Genomic DNA, 22934 nt, shown 5'->3' with positions numbered 1-22934 from the left:
TATTGTCATAACTTATACAGAATTTCCGGAATTTTAAATATTCATATAACTCCTTGAGAAGTCTTGATAACTATTTGTACTAAAGTATCACACTATCCAGGGACAGGGACCGTCTCGAAGCGGAGGATGAGTGTTCATCCTGTACGGCCGGGAAGTACTGCGAGCAAACAGGACTAACCCAAACGGACCTGGAGAGTAGATATTGTGCTGCTGGGTACTTCTGTTCTGGAGGAGCTGAGAGTAATCAGCCGGCTGCTGGTACCGGACAAGGTAGGGTGTTCTCTAAGTTTTGAAGCAAGTGAACGATAGTGTTATTTATCATCATGTCGGGTTTAAATGACGACGTTTAATCGGCTATTTCAAGTAAAGTTGAAACCCTTTCGTCAGATTACGACATATAAGTAGTGGTTGAAGTATGAGTGCTGTTGTAATGATGATATAAACAACTTTTGAGCATGTTCTTTTGGCTTTTAGCCACTCCCTTCCCTAAAAAGCTGAAAATTACACCCTCCTTTCACTCATCCTGCAGTTTCTCTGAGCTCTCCAGCTCGTCTCCAGTTATATCAGGTGCCATTTTAATCTAACATAACTAAGTCTCACACACATTCCTTCTTACGCACTTCACATTCCTCAGGTGGCCCCTGTGAACCAGGCCACATGTGTCCGGAGGGAAGTTCAGCTCAGGTTCCATGTGGAGTTGGTTTCTATCAGCCCGCCACGAAACAGAGCGAATGTCTCCCGTGTAAAGACGGTAAGTTGGAAAAAGTTAGATTCGGAATTTAAATAGTAATAAAGTGATATTGTAATTTAATCCATTAATTCAATTATTTAATTAATTGTGCTATAAGACTAATTGAGATTAGCTGGAAAGAAGAATCCAAGACTGCATACGAATTTTGGTAACTTGCACTAAAGAAATCCTCCACAATCTGACCAGCGAACCTCTCCCACCAGGTTACGAGTGTTCAGAAGCAGCGATAGCGGACCTCCAGGACTCCCACAAGTGTAGTGCAGGCTACTACTGCGAGTCCTCGGAGAAGAAGCGTTGTCCTGCCGGAACCTTCCGTGGGTTAGTTCTCTTGTAACTATAGTTCGAGATATATGGTTATTCTCAAACGCAAGGAAATGTTTTTATATTTTATCTTACCTTGCTTTTCGAGACACACCGCTTGCACCCTCTATCATGTCTGTCCACGTAATGTAAGGTATTATTTTTCACGATAATACAGTAACTACTTACTTGTACTTGAGAAGATCTCCCCCTAATCGTTGGAGTGGCCTGCACCACACAGTCACTCCTTTTTTCGATGAATGAGATCTCTGTAACTATAATAGTAAGGTTTATAAATCCAGCTTATTACAACATATACCTTCAGAGAACCAGGAGGAGACAATCCAGGTTCCTGTATAGAGTGTCCTGCAGGAAAGTACTGCGAGGAAGCTACAGCTATACCACACGACTGTGCCGAGGGGAGGTGGTGTTCTGCGGGTAGTGTTAGTGAGAGTGACGGTGAGCACGGTACGTGACTGGGGGATTTCAGGGTTTTAGAGATTTCAGTAGCATGTATTAAACAGTTACAGTTGAACTCTGATTTACCGTGTCAGATTTCTGAGATTTGATCGACTTTTTGACCGTGCCGTGCCCAGGAGTCAAGCTTTTTTGTTAAGCATAAACTTTTGAACTCCTGCATGATAAAATCTTGAAAGAATTTCAGCTATATTTCTGTCCTCAACCATTCTCTGACGTCATCACCCAGTGACGTCATGTCAATATGTTTCAGGCGGAGTGTGTGGGCCAGGTTTCTACTGTGCAGCAGGATCCAGAACCCCTGAAGCGTGTCCTAAGAGCTACTACTGTAGTGGAGACGGCAACTTTGAGTTGGTAAACAAGTGTGATGCTGGTTATTACTGCCCCGCACAGTCAACTACACCTACTGGTGAGTTATAAGTGCTTTTAGTGGGTGAACGGGCAAATATTTCATAAATAAGTATCCAATTATTCCAAAACTTATTATTTCAAAACAGCTGCGTGTACCCATTACTTTTAACTTTAACTAATCATGTAGAATAATTTTAGAAGATATACGCAAAGGTTTAAATTGAAATTTGGAGATTTGTAACATTGTTGAACTCATGAGCTAGTTAAAGCTGATATAAAAAGTCCTAAGATGTAAATCAGGATTACAACACTGTTTTAAGTTTTAAAGTTTTTCGCAATTTCAGCGGTGGAGTGTCCTGCAGGTAGTTACTGTCCAGCAGGACAAGGTGACCCAATACAGTGCCTACCTGGAACATACAATCCTGACAAGGGGGTGAGTGCCGTGATCTGTCGTCCCTTATCTTACTTGTATAATTCGCTGTATTTATTTTGTTCCTCTGTTTTGACTTCTGGTTTTGTGGACATTTTTTGCCGGTTTAGCGCACCTGTTTTGAATTCCGGTTTTTTTTTCGGAATGATATGATGAACTTTATCTAATGAACTAATTGCGATATTGACGACTATTTTTGTTCAGAAAGAGAAGGTGGATGACTGTGTACCCTGTAAAGCTGGTCACTACTGTGATACTAATGGTATGAGTAGTGTCGACGGGAAACTTTGTAACCAGGGATTCTTCTGTCCTGGAGGTTTGTGGGATCTGGCTCAGTTCGGATCATAAATTAAATATTGTAATATTCATGTCCTCCTCGACACGAAATTTAAATTTGACAGATCATCAATAAAATTACGTCATCAGTAACATTACGTCATCAGTAAAATTACGTCATCAGTAAAATTACGTCATCAGTAAAATTACGTCATCAGTAAAATTACGTCATCAGTAAAATTACGTCATCAGTAACATGTTATTTCTCAGGGCAGGAAACAGGAAGTCCAACCGACTACAAGTGCATGGTAGGGTTCAAGTGTCCTGAGGGTTCCACACATCCTAAACTCTGCGAAGAGACCACATACCAGCCTGATGAGGAGAGTGGTACTTGTGATATCTGTCCTGAAGGTATGTCTTTACTTTTTACTCTATACTCTTTACTCTTTACTCTTGACTCTTTTCACTCTTTACTCTTTACTCTTTACTCTTTACTCTTTACTCTTTACTCTTTACTCTTTACTCTTATAACATGTCGGATTAATCACTAGCTGAAGTAGCTCTAATACGTCTGATTAGAACTTGTAAGACTGGCCTCCAGCTCGCCATTTTTGAGATTCAAGCAGATCGAGGATGTTCAAAGGGTGCAAAATGTTCAGCTCGGGTGGAAATTATTTTTTGGGACATAAAATGACTCGTCCAGATTCAGTCTTATCCTTAAATTGGACATAACTCACTTTCTTCTTTATGTATTACTCTTTATTCATCAGGATATTTCTTATTTTGTTTCAGTTTGACTGCTGATTTTAACCTTACTCTAAACGGAACAGCTCCCAAATAATCCAGTTTGTTAGATCTAAATAGGTACCCACACCACATGACAATGTATTACACTACTCTTACTGTCCTCTTATTCTCACCTCACCCAGGTCACTACTGCACAGCGTCTACCCTGATTCAGGACTGCTCCTTCACCTTCACTGAGTCAGCGTGTAAAGCTGACTCCACTGACTCCGACTGTACCATCTCCATCTCCAACCCTCAACCTTGTACTGCGGGACACTACTGTTCTGGTGGGATTATCTACCCGTGTGAAGAGGGAACGTTTAATACCAAGTAAGAAACCTTAGTGCTCACGTTCAATGTTCATGGGTTGAGTTTCAAATACATATCAAGAAATATATTCAATATTTTGTCTTCAAGTGCTCACTTTGATCATTGATGTTGAGTTTTTCTCATGTACATATTTGTTCTAATACGATTCAATCAGTAAAGCAGTAAGCTGTCTCCTATTCTCATTTTCAAACCCTACTAAACTAACTACCTCAGAACACAACAGTCCACAGAGGCAGCCTGTCTGCCCTGCTCGGCAGGTAAATACTGCACTGGTACAGGTCGAGCTACTGACGGCCAGGACTGTGATGCTGGTTTCTACTGCACTGGAGGAGCAACTCTCGGCAACCCAAGTTAGTTAATTTAAAGTGCTTATTCGATATTTGATACTAGACCGAGAATTTTGTTCAAGTCGGCTACCATGTTAGGAAATTGTTATCTCCATGTCTTGGTTAGTCTTGGTTGGGGGATGACGTTCCCGACCATAAATTACCATATCTTTAAAACTAACATGACCTTATGACGTCATCTCTCCTTCAGTGACGTCATCACAAGGCGGAAGAGAGTGCGATAAAGGACACTGGTGTGGTGCTGGAGCTACTGCCATGGTACCCTGTCTCAAGGGTACCTACAACCCTGATAAACGGGTGGGTTTTTTAAACCGATCTTAAAACACTTTTGAGAGTTTATCATGTAACCTTTTATTTGCTGATAAGTATACCGCTCCAAGTCACGCGACTATCTATTTTTATCTGAAATTGATTGATTTGAAAGATATCTACAAAAAGGATAACTAACCCTTCTCCACTTGCTTTAGGGTACGGACGTCTCCTTCTGTAGGCCATGTCTGGGGGGTCACTACTGTGAGATACAAGCTCTGACAAGTCCCTCTGCTAAATGTCAAGAGGGCTTCTACTGCTGGAAGGGTATGTTATCTGCTTCAGGGATACTTTGTAAATCCTTTCTAATTTGAAATCCGTAATTTTAGATATATGCAAAAAAATGGTAAATTGAATATAGTATGATTTTTAACAATGCACGATCTTTTTCTGACGAAATATAGATTTTTTGGGATCATAATAACATTAATTTTACCTGTACGCCCGTGATGCTAGACTAGTGTTAACTCGGACTGGCTCTACTAATTTTAACATTATCCATAACAGGAGCTAAAGAAGAGTCTCCGTCGGCTAACGACTACGAAAAGGAGGATGATATGGCACTAGCCGGAGTTTGTCCACCCGGACATCAGTGTCCGGAGGGAACCACTCTCCCGGAGGAGTGTGCTCCTGGAACTCTTGCTAACACTGACGGGGTCAGCAAATCTGCTTGTTGTGTCTTTCTTTTTTCGCATTCGACAAGGCGTTGTTGTTATTTGTTTTCTTAATTAAAATAACTCTCTGCAAATGTTTCAAATACTTTCCAAATATAAAAGTTAACCTCTGTTACTCCTGCCAGATGGCAAAGTGCCAGGATTGCGAGGCAGGTAAGAACTGCTCCACCACGACCAGTGAGAAGTGTCCTCAGGGCTACTACTGTCTTTCCGGAGAGGTAATTATATCTTACATAGCTTAACTTGGATTGTGTTGGTCATCGTTTGGTTGGCTCAGAAAAATCAAACTAATGCTCTATGAATCTTGGCTTTTGAATCTAGAATTGGAATGAATCTATGTATTTGACCTCAAGCTGTAACCTTTTATTATCTTAATTCACCATGTCATACCAAAGGACGTCTACGTAAGCTAAAACAATTTATTTTATTTTTCAGACCCCAAAACCTTGCCAAGTTGGCACTTACGGTGCATCCGAAGGACTAGAATCATCAGATGCCTGTGAAGTGTGCTTGCAAGGAAGGTATGTGAAACGGGTTGCTCTTGTTTTTGCAGTCTATAAGTATAGTATCCGAATTGTTATTTTTTTGCAATAAATTTCATCAATCGAAGGCATTTACAATCACGATCTAGTTAAATTATCTTCACCTCCCCTCCAGATACTGTGACGAACCCGCCATTAACTCCGACACAATAGAAACTAAGCTATGTAGAGCGGGCTACTTCTGTGACTACGGTTCTACATCAGCTACACAAGCTAACTGTGGTAAAGGGTTTTACTGTCTGGAGGGGACTGAGAGGAAGGAGCAGTGTCCTGAGGGTACGTGGAATTACAAGAATTTTTGTTGTTGATTCCCTTAAGAGATATCAACAGAGTGTGAGCCACTGCCTGACTAACCTGTGATTAGAGTTTGCCAGACTCTATGATTGAGGCAGAGAGTACAAGAATGTGTCCCGGATTACTTATTACTTGGGAAGCAATTGACTTGGACAATTCACCTTGTGTAACCCCCGTAAACATAGTTCGACGTTCAAGTCAAGCTTTGTTTAGCACCAGAATCTCAATTTAATTGGATCATTCGCCTTGTATGAACAGTCCAAATCAAGAAGAAATTCCACACAACTATCTTTTATCATATCACTAAAAAACATCCAATGCAGGAAGTTTCGGGCCTACAGAGAACATCCCTGACGCTGACTCCTGCACTGCCTGTAGAGCTGGATTCAGGTGCCCTGAACCTGGTCTTCAGGATGCTACTGAGGCCTGTCCTTCTGGTTACTACTGTGAGGTGAGATACCAAAAAACTTGAACACAAGCTTCTTTATGAGTTGGAGGGGGTGTGTGGTAAAGTTCGAAAGTTTAGTCGTCTAAACTTATTTTTGTTAAGTCTGTCTGGAAAGTGCTCATACTGAAATGAAATGAATACCGCTGGACCTCATTCAATCAATTAAAAATAAATGGGGCCCCTCGTCAATTTGCGGTATGATAATGATTGTGATGTTTCCAGACAGGGACAGCAAGTGACGAGAAGCTATGCAGTAAAGGTCACATGTGTGACACGGGAGCAGCATCGCAAACTCCCTGTGAGCCGGGAACATTCCAGGATAACGAGGGAATGTCAGAGTGCCTCGTTTGCCAGGTGAGGTTTTTGTTATGACATCATAACCTTCGGGTGGTGACGTCATCACTTTTAGACGGTGTTGTCATCATTTTCAACAACTGAACAAATAAATAGAAATCATTTATTAATCTTGGTCAGGATTCCACCGTCCACGGCTGTAACATCACGACACTTGCAGCACAAGCCTTTTCTAATTTATATGAATAACAACATCCCCTCAGGCTGGGTATTATTGCGAGAAAGAAACACCCTCGCTCAGTACCATCAACGAGTGTCCTACCGGCTACTACTGTGAGGAGGGCACCAAGAGTGCCGAGCAGTCACCTTGTCCTGTTGGAACTTACAATGAAGAAAAACGTGCGGGAAACATACTTTATATTTCTAGCTGCATTTCTGTTGATAAGTTGCCTTCATTCTTGAAGACGGGTTCTTCAAAATGATCGACATCTAATTTGTTGCGCGCAATCACACGTGCAACATTGTCAGGTGTTAAAACAGAAGACTAACACTTGCGATATTTGCAGGAGCTGAAACAGACGCTTCTTGTATGCCGTGTCCTGGTGGTTACTATTGCAAGACTCCAGGTCTCTCAACCTATAAGGATACCAAATGTGCTGCCGGATACTACTGTGGCAAGAGTAAGTTGTGTTTTATTAACATTTGTTTTTTATTAGTTTTACTAATTTTTATATAATTTTAGCCATACAACTGTTGCTACCGATCTCTTGAACGTCTACAAATTTGTTTAGAATCAAACAAGAAATAAATGAGGAATAATGAGCATAAGTAATGTGTTAAATTTTCTAAAAACCTCTTTATCAAAATACCTTAATTAATATGTAATAATAGTAATAATAATTTATAATAATAATTAATTTATTCAGGTCAGCAGACAAGTGAACCTGCGTATAATTGTGTGAAGGAAGAGGAAACAGGAACTGAGATCTGTTCTGGACCTTGCCAGCCTGGCTTCTACTGCGAGGAGGGGTCTACAGAAGCTAAGGAGTGTCCCAACGGGTTCTACTGTCCTGCCGGTGCGAACTCTTCATTATTGATTTAGTTCGAATTATGTGAACGAGAGTTTACGCTCAAGTTAAATGAGTAGTTCCCATTAATATACAAGTTCATTGAACTTAGCATTTAAAAAGATGTTTTATGTGAAATCTTGCTAAAGCTCCGTTTACTGCAGAGAAAATGGGGACAGGAACGGAACACAAGTGCTCTGCCGGATTCTACTGTGGTCCGGGATCTAAGACCGCTAAACCGGTTATCTGTCCGGCTGGACACTACTGTCCGGAGGGAACCGGGGATCCTCCTGACCAGTAAGTTTATCTGGAAAACACTCACATTTCTGAGATCTGTTTATGAGTCGGTTTCTAATCAGTCCAAAACTGGTAAGGAATGCACCGAGGAATGCACCGAGAACAACTGTTGACTTCGTATGTAGATAAAATTTGCTCGGACTTGACTGTAAAAAAACCCGCATTTTCAAACAATTGATAAAGACCGATCCTACCTAACAAGTCAATATCCTCCTCTAACTCTCCCAAACTCCACAGATGTCCTATAGGAAAGTACAGCGGAGCGAAGGAGAACACCGCTCCTGCAGATTGTACCACATGTCCTGAAGGGTTCTACTGTAACGAACCCGGCATGGAGACGGGTCTGCAGTGTCCTGGAAATTACTTTTGCCCACAAGGTACGGTTAATTAATTAATTAAAGGGTTTGTAGTCATTCGGTTATTTTGATAAAACAGTGTTTGTATCATTGCCTTGTTTCTTAGATCCTAAGATAAGAAGCACCCTGTCATCCAGTTTGAACCCCTTGTTATCCAGGTAGTGATGACGGGTACAAGAACAAGTGTAGTGCGGGGTACAAGTGTGAGGCAGGAAGTTCCGAGCAGGTTCCCTGTCTAGATAACACTTATCAGGACCAACCAGGTTGGTGTTTTAACCACTGCCGCGGTCAAATCGACTATTGCAAGTCCGGTTGGCTGGATCCGATTTTGTTTTTCTGACGAGATATCAAAAATACTACTTGCAAGTTTAATTATCATTTTCCGGGAAAATTAAAAATATACGGAACAAACAAAGATATCTGCAACTTTAAGGAGGATTTAAACCTTGTCCCAGGATCGGCATCGTGTAAAGATTGTCCAGCCGGAAAGACTTGTGTCAGTGGGGACGGTACCGGTATTGCGGCTACTGCACCGTGCCCTGTCGGCCACTTCTGTCTCGCTGCCTCGGTTGGTAAAACACAAGGAAATGTTCATGTTATTGTTACAGAATAATGAAAAATTACAAAGCTGCATTTTTATCGTTCTAAAATCACAAGAAGCATTTTTTGAATGTTTCCTCCGTAGGCTGCGGAGGAATGTCCACGTGGGACGTACAGAGATGTAGAAGGAGGATCTGACGCAGATTCCTGTTTCAAATGCCCGGCTGGAAAGTACTGTCCGGAACCGGGCCATGACGGTGAAACATTCCTCGATTGCACTGCTGGTCAGAACATTCCCTACATTCTTGAAATAAGATACACGTTCCAGTTCAATTCAACTTTTTATGGTTTATCAAAATCAGTATTAACTTTAAAAGACGATACTTAACCATCGGTTTGCCATTGTCTTATTATCAAACGACCCATCAATCAGTAGATATTCAAACGCCCTTTCTCTCAGGATACTACTGTGATGCTGGGTCTCACGAGGCTGCACCAGCTGAATGTAAAGCTGGACACTACTGTCCTGAAGGTTTGTCTTATAAAACTTATACCAATAATTGGTTGATTATTCGATACTTGCGTTTTCAATCTTCATCGTAGGCTTTACCGCAAAAAATGTCGACTTTCATACGGAAAAACTTTCAAGTTTGTCTCCAAATAATCATAGTCCATGATCATCATCAGATGAATGTTTTCAATATTTTATTCTGTAAACAATTATGACGGTTCACGATAGTGGACCTATAATTTAATTTTAATCCTGTGTAATCCTGTGTAAATCATCAGGTACAACAACTGAGTTGCCCTGCGAACCGGGCTACTACAGTAGCAGTACAGGTCTAGCTGCTAAAGAACAGTGTCAGAAGTGCCCTAGTGGCAAGTTCTGTGCAGGTATGTGAGTGATGTGAGTGATGTGAGTGATGTGAGTGATGTGAGTGATGTGAGTGATGTGAGTGATGTGAGTCTTTTTGTTGATAGAATCGCAACTTTATCCTAAGAATCTGCACGTATAGTGAACAAAACAAATCCTTGTTTTAAAGAATTCTCAAAATAACCCATTTGCCTCTAACCTCCCCCTCCCGATCAGGAGGTGGAATCACCTTCACGGGTCCTTGCTCACCTGGTTACTTCTGTCCGGAAGCATCTCCGGAGAGTAAACCCGCCGGAAATGAGTGTCCGGCAGGTTCCTACTGTGGGGAGGGAACTCACCACCCTGATAAGTGTCCCGCTGGTAGATACAACAAGAAGACTCTCCAGGTGAGATTTGTGTGCGATCTTTAGTGCTTTATTACATTTCTTTTCAATATTCTAAACTTTGATGTAACCTTTTTTGATAACTGTTAATAATCTTGTGAAATGCTTAATCCAACAGAACTCAACTACTACTGAATTAATATCACTACCCCTAACAATATCTCCACCTGTCTAGGACACAACTACTATTGAATTAATATCACTACCCCTAACAATATCTCCACCTGTCTAGGACACAACTACTACTGAATTAATATCACTACCCCTAACAATATCTCCACCTGTCTAGGATGATGTGTCAGACTGTCTCCAGTGTCCAGGAGGAATGTACTGTCCTAATCCTGGTACTGTGGATCCCCAGGCTGAGGGTCAGAGTGTGACCTGTCCTAAGGGCTACTACTGTCCGGCTGGATCTGCTGTATGTATTTTTCAGTAGTTTTTGTGAGGATTTGGAGCGGTTATTATTTATTTAAAGGATGATTAATCATATCTTCCTAATTAGAGAATTGACATCTTCAAAACATAGATTTTGACTAAATTAATCAATTTCTCACTAAACAATACATGATCCCAAAATTAAAAAATCGCTCAATATTCCCACAGCAAGTAAAAAACTAAACAATTAAAACAACACCACAACACCTCTTCCCACACCTAATAACACCTCCCCACAGACTGGGAACGCGCACCCTTGTAGAGCAGGGTACTACTGCGAGGAGGGGAGTATCGAGGAGACACCATGTCAACAGGGCTCCTTTAGGTGAGAGATAAACTCTGTCTGACTGCCTGATAGTTCAGTTTGTGAGAAGTTTAATTTTCAGTTGTTGAAGCTGGATTCTAAGTCGATTGGTTTGGTATTTCCTAATTTTTGAAAATGTTTAAGTGGTTGATAGAACTAAAGCTAATGATCTAGCTAAGGGTGATTTTAACAGCCAATCTGAAGGAATCGTACCAGTCATCGCGACCATGAATATTCACATTTTATTTCAATGAAAAGGCTACAATAACTACACACAATAACATGACATGGTTCCTAAGATTCCACCACAAACCTGCTAACCACCCCTCCCTCCCACATGGCATGGTTCCTAAGATTCCACCACTAACCTGCTAACCACCCCTCCCTCCCACATGACATGGTTCCTAAGATTCCACCACTAACCTGCTAACCACCCCTCCCTCCCACATGACATGGTTCCTAAGATTCCACCACTAACCTGCTAACCACCCCTCCCTCCCACATGGCATGGTTCCTAAGATTCCACCACTAACCTGCTAACCACCCCTCCCTCCCACATGACATGGTTCCTAAGATTCCACCACTAACCTGCTAACCACCCCTCCCTCCCACATGACATGGTTCCTAAGATTCCACCACTAACCTGCTAACCACCCCTCCCTCCCACATGGCATGGTTCCTAAGATTCCACCACTAACCTGCTAACCACCCCTCCCTCCCACATGACATGGTTCCTAAGATTCCACCACTAACCTGCTAACCGCCCCTCCTTCCCCAGCGTGGAAGCGTCAGAGGAATGTGAAGAATGTCCGGCTGGTAAACAATGTGAGACCGGTGTCCCAGAGGATTGCAGACAAGGGTATTACTGTCCTGCGGGCACTTACCAGGCCACTCTTCAGTGTCCTGCTGGTGCGTTGTTTTTATAGAGATTTAGGGGTAATTGTGACTGTGTCACGTGGTTAGGTCACGTGGTTGTGATTAGCAAACTTTCAAATCGCCCATATAATCAGTGATAATTATTTGTTCAGCATGCTTTTAACGTTTCGCCAACACTCGAATATTTATTTATCTTTAAAACTTAATTTATCCTTTGGCTCTAACCTTTAAACTCCATAGGTTACTTCGGAGGAACCACAGGATTGAGCGATGTTAATAATTGTACAATATGTACTGCTGGAAGCTATTGCAAGGATCCTGTAAGTCACGTGAACAGAGTGTCGATACCTTATCATTTTCTTATATATATATATTTTTTTCTTATGTATTATTCATTACGTTGTAAAATTTGAATCGAATGATTTTTGAAAGACTTTGAACTCAAACATTTTGAAAATATTCATCATTGATAAAATTTTATAACATTGTCGACCAAGATTAACCTTGTGAAATATATTGTCCGTGTGAACTGTATTGTCCGTGTGAACTGTATTGTCTGTGTGAACTGTATTGTCCGTGTGAACTGTATTGTCCGTGTGAACTGTATTGTCCGTGTGAAATATATTGTCCGTGGGAACTGTATTGTCCGTATTGTCTATTATACTAAACACTCCCTATATAGCTACTTCTCACTATTACACTTGTCTCATCACAGGGTCTAACAGAAGTAAGTGGGCCGTGTAGTGAGGGTTACTACTGCAAAGAGGGCTCAACCTCATCTACCCCTGATGAGGAGAGTATGGGAGGGGAGTGCGAGCAGGGCTTTTACTGTCCTCAGGGTTTGTAGTTCTTATCATATGTAGAGTTGTAGATATTATGTAGATGTAGGGGAGTGCGAGCAAGGCTTTTACTGTCCTCAGGGTTTGTAGTTCTTATCATATGTAGAGATGTAGATGATAAAGTAGATGACGTATGGAATTTTTACGTAGTAATATAGATTAACTATGTTAAAGATGAACTATGCGAGGCAAAATTAGCTTTACAGAACTTGATGTAAAGAAGGTTAGATTGATTTTACATATTTTACGATGATCTAAAGCCAGAGCTCTAACAATCAACTCCTTCACCAGCCGCAGTAACTAGCCCATCCCCTTTTTGAGAGTTTGACTTTCGTTGTCTGACTGTGGGAACTATTGATTTTTGATCTAACTAACTCACAGTAACTATGGTAACTAGCCCCATCCCCCAGGATCGGAAGCCATGAAGGAGTGCGCGGCGGGAATGTTCACAGACGCCCCCGGAGCTGCAGTTTGTAAACCCTGTACTGCTGGTATGTTCTGTCAAACTTCTGGTACCAGCAGTGTTACCATCAAACAGTGTGAGGTAAGGTGTACTTATTGCTTTATTGCTACAGTCTGTTGGTATTCTCGATGTTTACTGTGATTGTCGTATAAATGCACTGATGATGAAATAATCCTACTTTCAAAATATTGAATAAAAAAGACCAGGACGACTTATTTCTTAAATTTTAAGCAGTTAAACTTCGAAATAAAACAAAAGTAAAAAAGTAAATTAACACCATGTATGAAAAGTTCGCAACATGTGGTCTTTAAAAAGGTTCAATAATTTGTCAAAAATACACTACAATTAATAAACTTTAAATTTGATAATTCTGTCTGCGGCTTAGAGATTAGTTAGTCCAAACTTCAAAACCAAATAACTTTTAACAAATTTCTAAAGATTTTGCGGTCCTTAACAGTTCCAAGGTGAATATTCCTGCAAGAAGAATACAAATATTTAAAGTAATAAGTATCAAAATTTCACAACATATTGTGGTCTCTAAAAAATTCAATCATTTATCAAAAATACACTTTAAAATTAGTACTTGAACTTAAATTATTCTTTCAGACAAACTTGTCTGCAGCTTAATACATATAAAGATCAGTTAGTTCAAACTTCAAAACCAAATAACTTTTAACAAATTTCTAAAGATTTTGCGGTCCTTAACAGTTCCAAGGTGAATATTCCTGCAAGAAGAATACAAATATTTAAAGTAATAAGTATCAAAATTTCACAACATATTGTGGTCTCTAAAAAATTCAATCATTTATCAAAAATACACTTTAAAATTAGTACTTGAACTTAAATTATTCTTTCAGACAAACTTGTCTGCAGCTTAATACATATAAAGATCAGTTAGTCCAAACTTCAAAACGAAATAACTTTTTAAGTTTTTGCAGTGCTGCTATCAAGCGGGAGAAACGTCACTGCTGTACTTCTCGTCTTGTAAGGTTCACCTGAGGTTGTAGAATGAAGATGGTTAATGGTTATTGGTGTACCGTGTAATACTAATAGGTAAAGGAGTGTCAAAGATAAATTTCAAAAATATAGTGATACAGATAGCGTGGCTGCGTGGCAAATGAAATGTGCTTGAAGTATTGCCAAATTTTCAAAGAATATTTACCGTTAAGTTTCATAGTTCTCGTAAATGTTGTCAGATTTGTCATCTGTAGTAGGAGAACTCCCCTCCTCTTCACCCAGGTGCACTCCACTTGAAGCATTATATGCAACCTTCCCAAGTCCCTTATCTTCTTTCTTTCCCTTCTTCCTCTCACAGCAGAACAGCAAGCCCAGAGCAGTAGAGACTACCATCAGGAGCCCTGTGGTACAAGCTAGTACCGGCACTAAGAGAAGATCTTTTGGAATAGACAGACAAGACCCAACACCCCCTTCACTCCAGTTCCATGATCTCCATTTAGGGCAGCTGCAGGATGATCTCCCGGGATCAGCAGATGTTCCTTGACGACAAAGCTGGCATTCTTGTGACCCTGGTGGACTGACAGAACCTAGGCTGCAACTGTAACAGCTTGACTGATTCCAGTACATCCCGGCATTACATTGGCAGTAATGAGACTTTGCGAGAGATGTCGTACCTTCTGGACAAACTGTGCAGGACGACATATTTTCATTCTTGTAGGTGCCAGGAGGACATGGCTGGCAAAAACCGTGGTGAGTCCCGTTCCATTTCCAAATCACACCTTCTGGACAATTACATTCCCTTCCTCTTTCTATGGGTGGGTAGCCAGCAGGGCATGTTGCACAACTTAGGGAACGTTCCTGGCTGACGGAGCTGTTGGTGCATTCTTGACATCGGGTACTGTTCCAGAACATGCCAGCAATGCACTTACATTTTTCAGAGCCAGGATCTGAGGATGAGAATGCAGGGCACGCAGCACATGTTGCCATAGACTCTCCTTTATAAGTATCTCTTTGGCATGGCGTGCAGGAGCTGTTCGTATCCCCATCCCACTTCCATATCTGTCCTATCGGGCAGCTGCAGGATGATGCGTTGTTTAATGCTGTGGATCCGGATGGACACTCCTGACACTGAAGGGCACCTTCGAGACTTACTGAGCCTTGGGTGCAATTCTCACAACGGGTTTTGTTCCAGTGCATCCCTTCATGGCAAGAACAGTATCCAGAACCTTTTAGGGATGTTGTGTTCAGTGGGCAAGCGGTGCAGGTAAGCATTTCTTCATCTTTGTAAGTCCCAGGGGGACAGTCTTTACAGGAACCCAATGTTTCTCCGTCCCAGCTCCATACCATTCCAACTTCACAGCTGCAGGTGGTCTCATTTTCTAATGAAAGGGATCCTATTGGACATTCTAGACACCGAAGCGCCCCGTTTTGGCTGACTGTACCTTGGGTGCACTTCTCACAACGTGACAACGGGGTTTGTTCCAGTGCATCCCTTCATGGCAAGAACAGTATCCAGAACCTTTAAGGGATGTTGTGTTCAGTGGGCAAGCGGTGCAGGTCAGCATTTCTTCATCTTTGTAAGTCCTAGGGGGACAGTCTTTACAGGAGCCCAATGTTTCTCCGTCCCAGCTCCATACCATTCCAACTTCACAGCTGCAGGTGGTCTCATTTTCTAATGAAAGGGATCCTACTGGACATTCTAGACACTGAAGTGCCCCGTTTTGGCTGACCGTACCTTGGGTGCAATTCTCACAACGGGTTTTGTTCCAGTGCATCCCTTCATGGCAAGAACAGTATCCAGAACCTTTTAGGGATGTTGTGTTCAGTGGGCAAGCGGTGCAGGTCAGCATTTCTTCATCTTTGTAAGTCCCAGGGGGACAGTCTTTACAGGAACCCAATGTTTCTCCGTCCCAGCTCCATACCATTCCAACTTCACAGCTGCAGGTGGTCTCATTTTCTAATGAAAGGGATCCTATTGGACATTCTAGACACCGAAGCGCCCCGTTTTGGCTGACTGTACCTTGGGTGCACTTCTCACAACGGGGTTTGTTCCAGTGCATCCCTTCATGGCAAGAACAGTATCCAGAACCTTTAAGGGATGTTGTGTTCAGTGGGCAAGCGGTGCAGGTCAGCATTTCTTCATCTTTGTAAGTCCTAGGGGGACAGTCTTTACAGGAGCCCAATGTTTCTCCGTCCCAGCTCCATACCATTCCAACTTCACAGCTGCAGGTGGTCTCATTTTCTAATGAAAGGGATCCTACTGGACATTCTAGACACTGAAGTGCCCCGTTTTGGCTGACCGTACCTTGGGTGCAATTCTCACAACGGGTTTTGTTCCAGTGCATCCCTTCATGGCAAGAACAGTATCCAGAACCTTTTAGGGATGTTGTGTTCAGTGGGCAAGCGGTGCAGGTCAGCATCTCTTCATCTTTGTAAGTCCTAGGGGGACAGTCTTTACAGGAGCCCAATGTTTCTCCGTCCCAGCTCCATACCATTCCAACTTCACAGCTGCAGGTGGTCTCGTTTTCTAATGGAAGGGATCCTATTGGACATTCTAGACACCGAAATGCCCCGTTTTGGCTGACCGTACCTTGGGCGCAGTTCTCACAACGGGTTTTGTTCCAGTGCATCCCTTCATGGCAAGAACAGTATCCAGAACCTTTAAGGGATGTTGTGTTCAGTGGGCAAGCGGTGCAGGTCAGCATTTCTTCATCTTTGTAAGTCCCAGGGGGACAGTCTTTACAGGAACCCCAGGTCTTTACATCCCAACTCCATATTGATCCTGGTGGGCAGCCACAAGAGATCTCTCCTTGTAAAGACGTAAATCCCGCTGGACACTCCTGACATTGAAGGGCGGCCTCTTGACTTACCGAGCCCTGGGTGCAATGCAGACATCCTTCTCCACTCCAGTACATCCCTGCTTGGCAAGAGCAATGAGTAGATCCTGCTGAAGATGTAGTTCTCAACGGGCAAGCGGTGCAGGTCAGCATTCCTTCATCCTTGTAAGTCTCAGAGGGACAGTCTTTGCACAAACTCAATGTTTCTCCATCCCAGCTCCATATCATCCCAGGTGAGCAGCTGCACGAGGTCCCACTATTTAATGCAGCGGAATCTGATGGACAGGCTTGGCATTGCAGCGATCCTTCTAGACTGGCCATGCCTTGAGGACAGCTCACACATTGGGTGTCGCTCCAGTATTGCCCACCTGAGCAAGAGCAGGAAGTTGAACCAGCAGTTAAGGTGGAGGATCCAGGACAAGATAAGCAGGAACTCTCCGATCCTCCGTGAGCTTTGTACGTATTGGAGGGGCACAGTGTGCACTGTGTTCTTGAGCGGAGATATTGTCCTGGTGGACACCATACAGAAGAACCTGTACCTGCGCATCTTAGAAACACGTCTTCGTGATGGCCACAATCCTCAGCTGTATCCCGGTAAATGCAAGAAAGCCAGTTTGATGAGGAGCAGATTACATCATCAAGCGTAATATGATAACTGTTCTGAAGAGATGTCCAAATGCTCCCGTGTGTCCAACTACTAGCATAGCTAAACCCCATCAGTTTGCATATGGCACTCGCGGAGTTATCACTAAACGAATCATCGCAAACGGTACCACCGTTATACAGTAGTAGTGCTTGTGATGAATACGTTATAGGGCGTCCAACGCTGTTTACCAATTGAAACCTGGACTCTGAAATGATCAAACCTGTGACATTCATTCTTGCACGTTTTCTAAATTCTAATGCACGACACTTCAGCAGGATACACTCTAATTGTACAGCAGGAGACACTCTAATTACTGCATCGTTTTGTTGCATTAAACTCTTATTGAAAATTAGAATTATAAACGTAAACTGGTTTCAAATAAATACCTCCAATATTGAAGAGTGTAGCTAGCATAACCACTTTCAGGAACATAATGTTTAACAAAAACAACGATCCAACAAATTGTGAGTTGAGAGCGAGTTAATTGAAAAGTGTTGTAGTGTTGTCTAAACATGTCATTGAGCAATGAGCACCCATGAGCACATTATCTGTAATCCGACTATTTGAGTTAACATTTTGACTTTACAAATTATGTACTGTCACATGATTTTATTCCTCATTCCTGGAATTATGAATTTCGGTTTTTGAGTAGGTACCTGGCCAAATACCTAACAATTAACATACCAGTAAAATATTAGTTACAAAGTTTGATTTTAGTACCGATACTTTCATGTGTATACTATCACATGATCGTATTCCTGGAATTATGAATTTCGGTTTTTGAGTAGTTTATAGTTTATACTTTATGCTTACTGCTGCAGAGCCGCGACCTCGATAGAGTAGGTATTTTAGGGATAAGGTGACGTGGTCTGACGTATCAACTATCAGTATGAAATACCAGTAATAACGACATATAACCTGTGATTATATACATAACACCAAGACTGACTGTGCAGTAGTGGTGATTTACTAGTCACGGTGAGCACAGGATAATCTACAAATGTTGTATAATCTACAAATGGTAAGGCGCAATTCGTTTTAGGATACAAATTTCCATTCAATATTAACAAAATGCAAGGTAACATTTATCAGGATGAAAATACATAAAAACATTTCATATGGTTTTGCTAAAACTTAAAAGTCCTAGCCACTTGCACTCTTAGCATTGAAAATTAAACACTCCCCCAAAACTCCAACTACAGGCAGGTAAATACTGCCCGGAAGTAAACACTCACTAAAACTCCAACTACAGGCCGGTAAATACTGCCCGGAAGTAAACACTCACTAAAACTCCAACTACAGGCAGGTAAATACTGCCCGGAAGTAAACACTCACTAAAACTCCAATTACAGGCCGGTAAATACTGCCCGGAAGTAAACACTCACTAAAACTCCAACTACAGGCAGGTAAATACTGCCCGGAAGTAAACACTTACCCAAAACTCCAACTACAGGCAGGTAAATACTGCCCGGAAGTAAACACTCACCCAAAACTCCAACTACAGGCAGGTAAATACTGCCCGGAAGTAAACACTTAACTAAAACTCCAACTACAGGCAGGCAAATACTGCCCGGAAGTAAACACTCACTAAAACTCCAACTACAGGCCGGTAAATACTGCCCGGAAGTAAACACTCACCCAAAACTCCAACTACAGGCAGGTAAATACTGCCCGGAAGTAAACACTTACCCAAAACTCCAACTACAGGCAGGTAAATACTGCCCGGAAGTAAACACTCACCCAAAACTCCAACTACAGGCAGGTAAATACTGCCCGGAAGTAAACACTTACCCAAAACTCCAACTACAGGCAGGTAAATACTGCCCGGAAGTAAACACTCACTAAAACTCCAACTACAGGCAGGTAAATACTGCCCGGAAGTAAACACTCACTAAAACTCCAACTACAGGCAGGTAAATACTGCCTGGAAGTAAACACTCACCCAAAACTCCAACTACAGGCAGGTAAATACTGCCCGGAAGTAAACACTTACTTAAACTCCAACTACAGGCAGGTAAATACTGCCCGGAAGTAAACACTCACCCAAAACTCCAAATACAGGCAGGTAAATACTGCCCGGAAGTAAACACTTACCCAAAACTCCAACTACAGGCAGGTAAATACTGCCCGGAAGTAAACACTCACTCAACCTCCAACTACAGGCAGGTAAATACTGCCCGGAAGTAAACACTCACCCAAAACTCCAACTACAGGCAGGTAAATACTGCCCGGAAGTAAACACTCACCCAAATCTCCAACTACAGGCAGGTAAATACTGCCCGGAAGTAAACACTTACCCAAAACTCCAACTACAGGCAGGTAAATACTGCCCGGAAGTAAACACTCACTAAAACTCCAACTACAGGCAGGTAAATACTGCCCGGAAGTAAACACTCACTAAAACTCCAACTACAGGCAGGTAAATACTGCCCGGAAGTAAACACTTACCCAAAACTCCAACTACAGGCAGGTAAATACTGCCCGGAAGTAAACACTCACCCAAAACTCCAACTACAGGCAGGTAAATACTGCCCGGAAGTAAACACTTAACTAAAACTCCAACTACAGGCAGGCAAATACTGCCCGGAAGTAAACACTCACTAAAACTCCAACTACAGGCCGGTAAATACTGCCCGGAAGTAAACACTCACCCAAAACTCCAACTACAGGCAGGTAAATACTGCCCGGAAGTAAACACTTACTTAAACTCCAACTACAGGCAGGTAAATACTGCCCGGAAGTAAACACTCACCCAAAACTCCAAATACAGGCAGGTAAATACTGCCCGGAAGTAAACACTTACCCAAAACTCCAACTACAGGCAGGTAAATACTGCCCGGAAGTAAACACTCACTCAACCTCCAACTACAGGCAGGTAAATACTGCCCGGAAGTAAACACTCACCCAAAACTCCAACTACAGGCAGGTAAATACTGCCCGGAAGTAAACACTCACCCAAATCTCCAACTACAGGCAGGTAAATACTGCCCGGAAGTAAACACTTACCCAAAACTCCAACTACAGGCAGGTAAATACTGCCCGGAAGTAAACACTCACTAAAACTCCAACTACAGGCAGGTAAATACTGCCCGGAAGTAAACACTCACTAAAACTCCAACTACAGGCAGGTAAATACTGCCCGGAAGTAAACACTTACCCAAAACTCCAACTACAGGCAGGTAAATACTGCCCGGAAGTAAACACTCACCCAAAACTCCAACTACAGGCAGGTAAATACTGCCCGGAAGTAAACACTTAACTAAAACTCCAACTACAGGCAGGCAAATACTGCCCGGAAGTAAACACTCACTAAAACTCCAACTACAGGCCGGTAAATACTGCCCGGAAGTAAACACTCACCCAAAACTCCAACTACAGGCAGGTAAATACTGCCCGGAAGTAAACACTTACCCAAAACTCCAACTACAGGCAGGTAAATACTGCCCGGAAGTAAACACTCACCCAAAACTCCAACTACAGGCAGGTAAATACTGCCCGGAAGTAAACACTTACCCAAAACTCCAACTACAGGCAGGTAAATACTGCCCGGAAGTAAACACTCACTAAAACTCCAACTACAGGCAGGTAAATACTGCCCGGAAGTAAACACTCACTAAAACTCCAACTACAGGCAGGTAAATACTGCCTGGAAGTAAACACTCACCCAAAACTCCAACTACAGGCAGGTAAATACTGCCCGGAAGTAAACACTTACTTAAACTCCAACTACAGGCAGGTAAATACTGCCCGGAAGTAAACACTCACCCAAAACTCCAAATACAGGCAGGTAAATACTGCCCGGAAGTAAACACTTACCCAAAACTCCAACTACAGGCAGGTAAATACTGCCCGGAAGTAAACACTCACTCAACCTCCAACTACAGGCAGGTAAATACTGCCCGGAAGTAAACACTCACCCAAAACTCCAACTACAGGCAGGTAAATACTGCCCGGAAGTAAACACTCACCCAAATCTCCAACTACAGGCAGGTAAATACTGCCCGGAAGTAAACACTTACCCAAAACTCCAACTACAGGCAGGTAAATACTGCCCGGAAGTAAACACTCACTAAAACTCCAACTACAGGCAGGTAAATACTGCCCGGAAGTAAACACTCACTAAAACTCCAACTACAGGCAGGTAAATACTGCCCGGAAGTAAACACTTACCCAAAACTCCAACTACAGGCAGGTAAATACTGCCCGGAAGTAAACACTCACCCAAAACTCCAACTACAGGCAGGTAAATACTGCCCGGAAGTAAACACTTAACTAAAACTCCAACTACAGGCAGGCAAATACTGCCCGGAAGTAAACACTCACTAAAACTCCAACTACAGGCCGGTAAATACTGCCCGGAAGTAAACACTCACTAAAACTCCAACTACAGGCAGGTTAATACTGCCCGGAAGTAAACACTTACTAAAACTCCAGCTACAGGCCGGTAAATACTGCCCGGAAGTAAACACTCACTAAAACTCCAACTACAGGCCGGTAAATACTGCCCGGAAGGCTCAATCAACCCAACTCCGTGTCCAAAAGGGAAGTTCAACCAAAAATTGGAAGCCTCCTCAATAGAAAGCTGTAGCCCATGTGAAGCGGGTCAGTACTGTCTAGGTACGTGACTTTTAAATCTTGTAACTTTATTAGGTACGTGACTTTTCAAAACCTTCTAAATTAACTTACAATTCATTTTCACGATATTTTTACTTAACTTAGATAAAAAGTTTACTGCTTGTATTTTTCTTGATAAGATTCACTGAGCTGTGCAAATCAACTGTAAGAAACAAGGATAACATTAAACCAGCCTCATTTCACCACAATGTGTCTTAGTTTACTCCTTAATTCTCCACAATTCACCACATTTTACCACATTTTAACACATTTTAACACATTTTAACACATTTTACTAAATATCTCCACATTTTACCACATTTCTCTTAACCGTACCACCTTATTACAGAGGGTTCAGTACAACCCAAGGGAGACTGTGAGGCAGGGTTCTACTGTCTTACCGGGTCTCACACTCCGCGGCCCTGTCCTGATAGTGGGGGAGCTTGTAACTGTGAGGGTGATGACAACGCTATTGGGGGTATGTGTTTATTACATTTTACATGAATTCTGAATTCATCAGGTTAAGTCGGCTTGAGGCTCAAGGAGGACTGTTCGATCAGTTAAAGTTTCAGAATATTATCCATTCTTTTATACAGACTCTACATGAGTTTGTAGACACTAATTTGAATTACATTACATTCCCAAAAACAGCAACTGTTTTTTACACCTCTTTATCCCTCCATTCACCCTCTGTCTCCCTACAGGAGTGTGTCCGGCCGGTAAGATGTGTCCGGCAGGTACCTCCGAACCAAAGGACTGCACTGCTGGTAGTTATTGTGAGGTGGGCAATGATGGTACTGTCGATGGCTCCTGTACTGCAGGTTCTTGTCTTCTCTT

The 22934-nt window shown here is 42.3% G+C and overlaps 1 protein-coding gene across 1 annotated transcript in view; it reads left to right on the top strand.

Annotated features, from left to right (window-relative positions):
* LOC134824762 (zonadhesin-like) overlaps positions 1 to 22934 on the top strand; it is a 49344-nt gene that overhangs the window by 16543 nt on the left and 9867 nt on the right. Inside the window, exons 26-63 of the mRNA XM_063836738.1 lie at positions 101 to 270; positions 635 to 751; positions 955 to 1069; positions 1377 to 1519; positions 1782 to 1937; positions 2224 to 2312; positions 2514 to 2625; positions 2856 to 2996; positions 3515 to 3701; positions 3915 to 4051; positions 4239 to 4345; positions 4516 to 4624; positions 4865 to 5013; positions 5157 to 5249; positions 5467 to 5552; positions 5689 to 5849; positions 6191 to 6318; positions 6538 to 6669; positions 6873 to 7008; positions 7176 to 7289; positions 7536 to 7685; positions 7841 to 7973; positions 8211 to 8350; positions 8488 to 8592; positions 8785 to 8897; positions 9015 to 9153; positions 9330 to 9401; positions 9659 to 9763; positions 9960 to 10129; positions 10416 to 10544; positions 10801 to 10886; positions 11644 to 11774; positions 11982 to 12061; positions 12457 to 12580; positions 12991 to 13124; positions 21974 to 22100; positions 22447 to 22575; positions 22802 to 22918. Of these exons, the coding sequence (XP_063692808.1) occupies positions 101 to 270; positions 635 to 751; positions 955 to 1069; positions 1377 to 1519; positions 1782 to 1937; positions 2224 to 2312; positions 2514 to 2625; positions 2856 to 2996; positions 3515 to 3701; positions 3915 to 4051; positions 4239 to 4345; positions 4516 to 4624; positions 4865 to 5013; positions 5157 to 5249; positions 5467 to 5552; positions 5689 to 5849; positions 6191 to 6318; positions 6538 to 6669; positions 6873 to 7008; positions 7176 to 7289; positions 7536 to 7685; positions 7841 to 7973; positions 8211 to 8350; positions 8488 to 8592; positions 8785 to 8897; positions 9015 to 9153; positions 9330 to 9401; positions 9659 to 9763; positions 9960 to 10129; positions 10416 to 10544; positions 10801 to 10886; positions 11644 to 11774; positions 11982 to 12061; positions 12457 to 12580; positions 12991 to 13124; positions 21974 to 22100; positions 22447 to 22575; positions 22802 to 22918 (4766 nt within the window). The remainder of the gene's footprint in view (positions 1 to 100; positions 271 to 634; positions 752 to 954; positions 1070 to 1376; positions 1520 to 1781; positions 1938 to 2223; positions 2313 to 2513; positions 2626 to 2855; positions 2997 to 3514; positions 3702 to 3914; positions 4052 to 4238; positions 4346 to 4515; positions 4625 to 4864; positions 5014 to 5156; positions 5250 to 5466; positions 5553 to 5688; positions 5850 to 6190; positions 6319 to 6537; positions 6670 to 6872; positions 7009 to 7175; positions 7290 to 7535; positions 7686 to 7840; positions 7974 to 8210; positions 8351 to 8487; positions 8593 to 8784; positions 8898 to 9014; positions 9154 to 9329; positions 9402 to 9658; positions 9764 to 9959; positions 10130 to 10415; positions 10545 to 10800; positions 10887 to 11643; positions 11775 to 11981; positions 12062 to 12456; positions 12581 to 12990; positions 13125 to 21973; positions 22101 to 22446; positions 22576 to 22801; positions 22919 to 22934) is intronic.

This window comes from Bolinopsis microptera, chromosome 13 (assembly GCF_026151205.1).
Source record: "Bolinopsis microptera isolate Bmic1 chromosome 13, MBARI_Bmic_1.0, whole genome shotgun sequence".
Classification (NCBI taxonomy): Eukaryota; Metazoa; Ctenophora; class Tentaculata; order Lobata; family Bolinopsidae; genus Bolinopsis; species Bolinopsis microptera.
The sequence above is the reverse complement of the archived record's forward strand: the minus strand, read 5'-3'. Positions and strand labels throughout refer to the sequence as shown.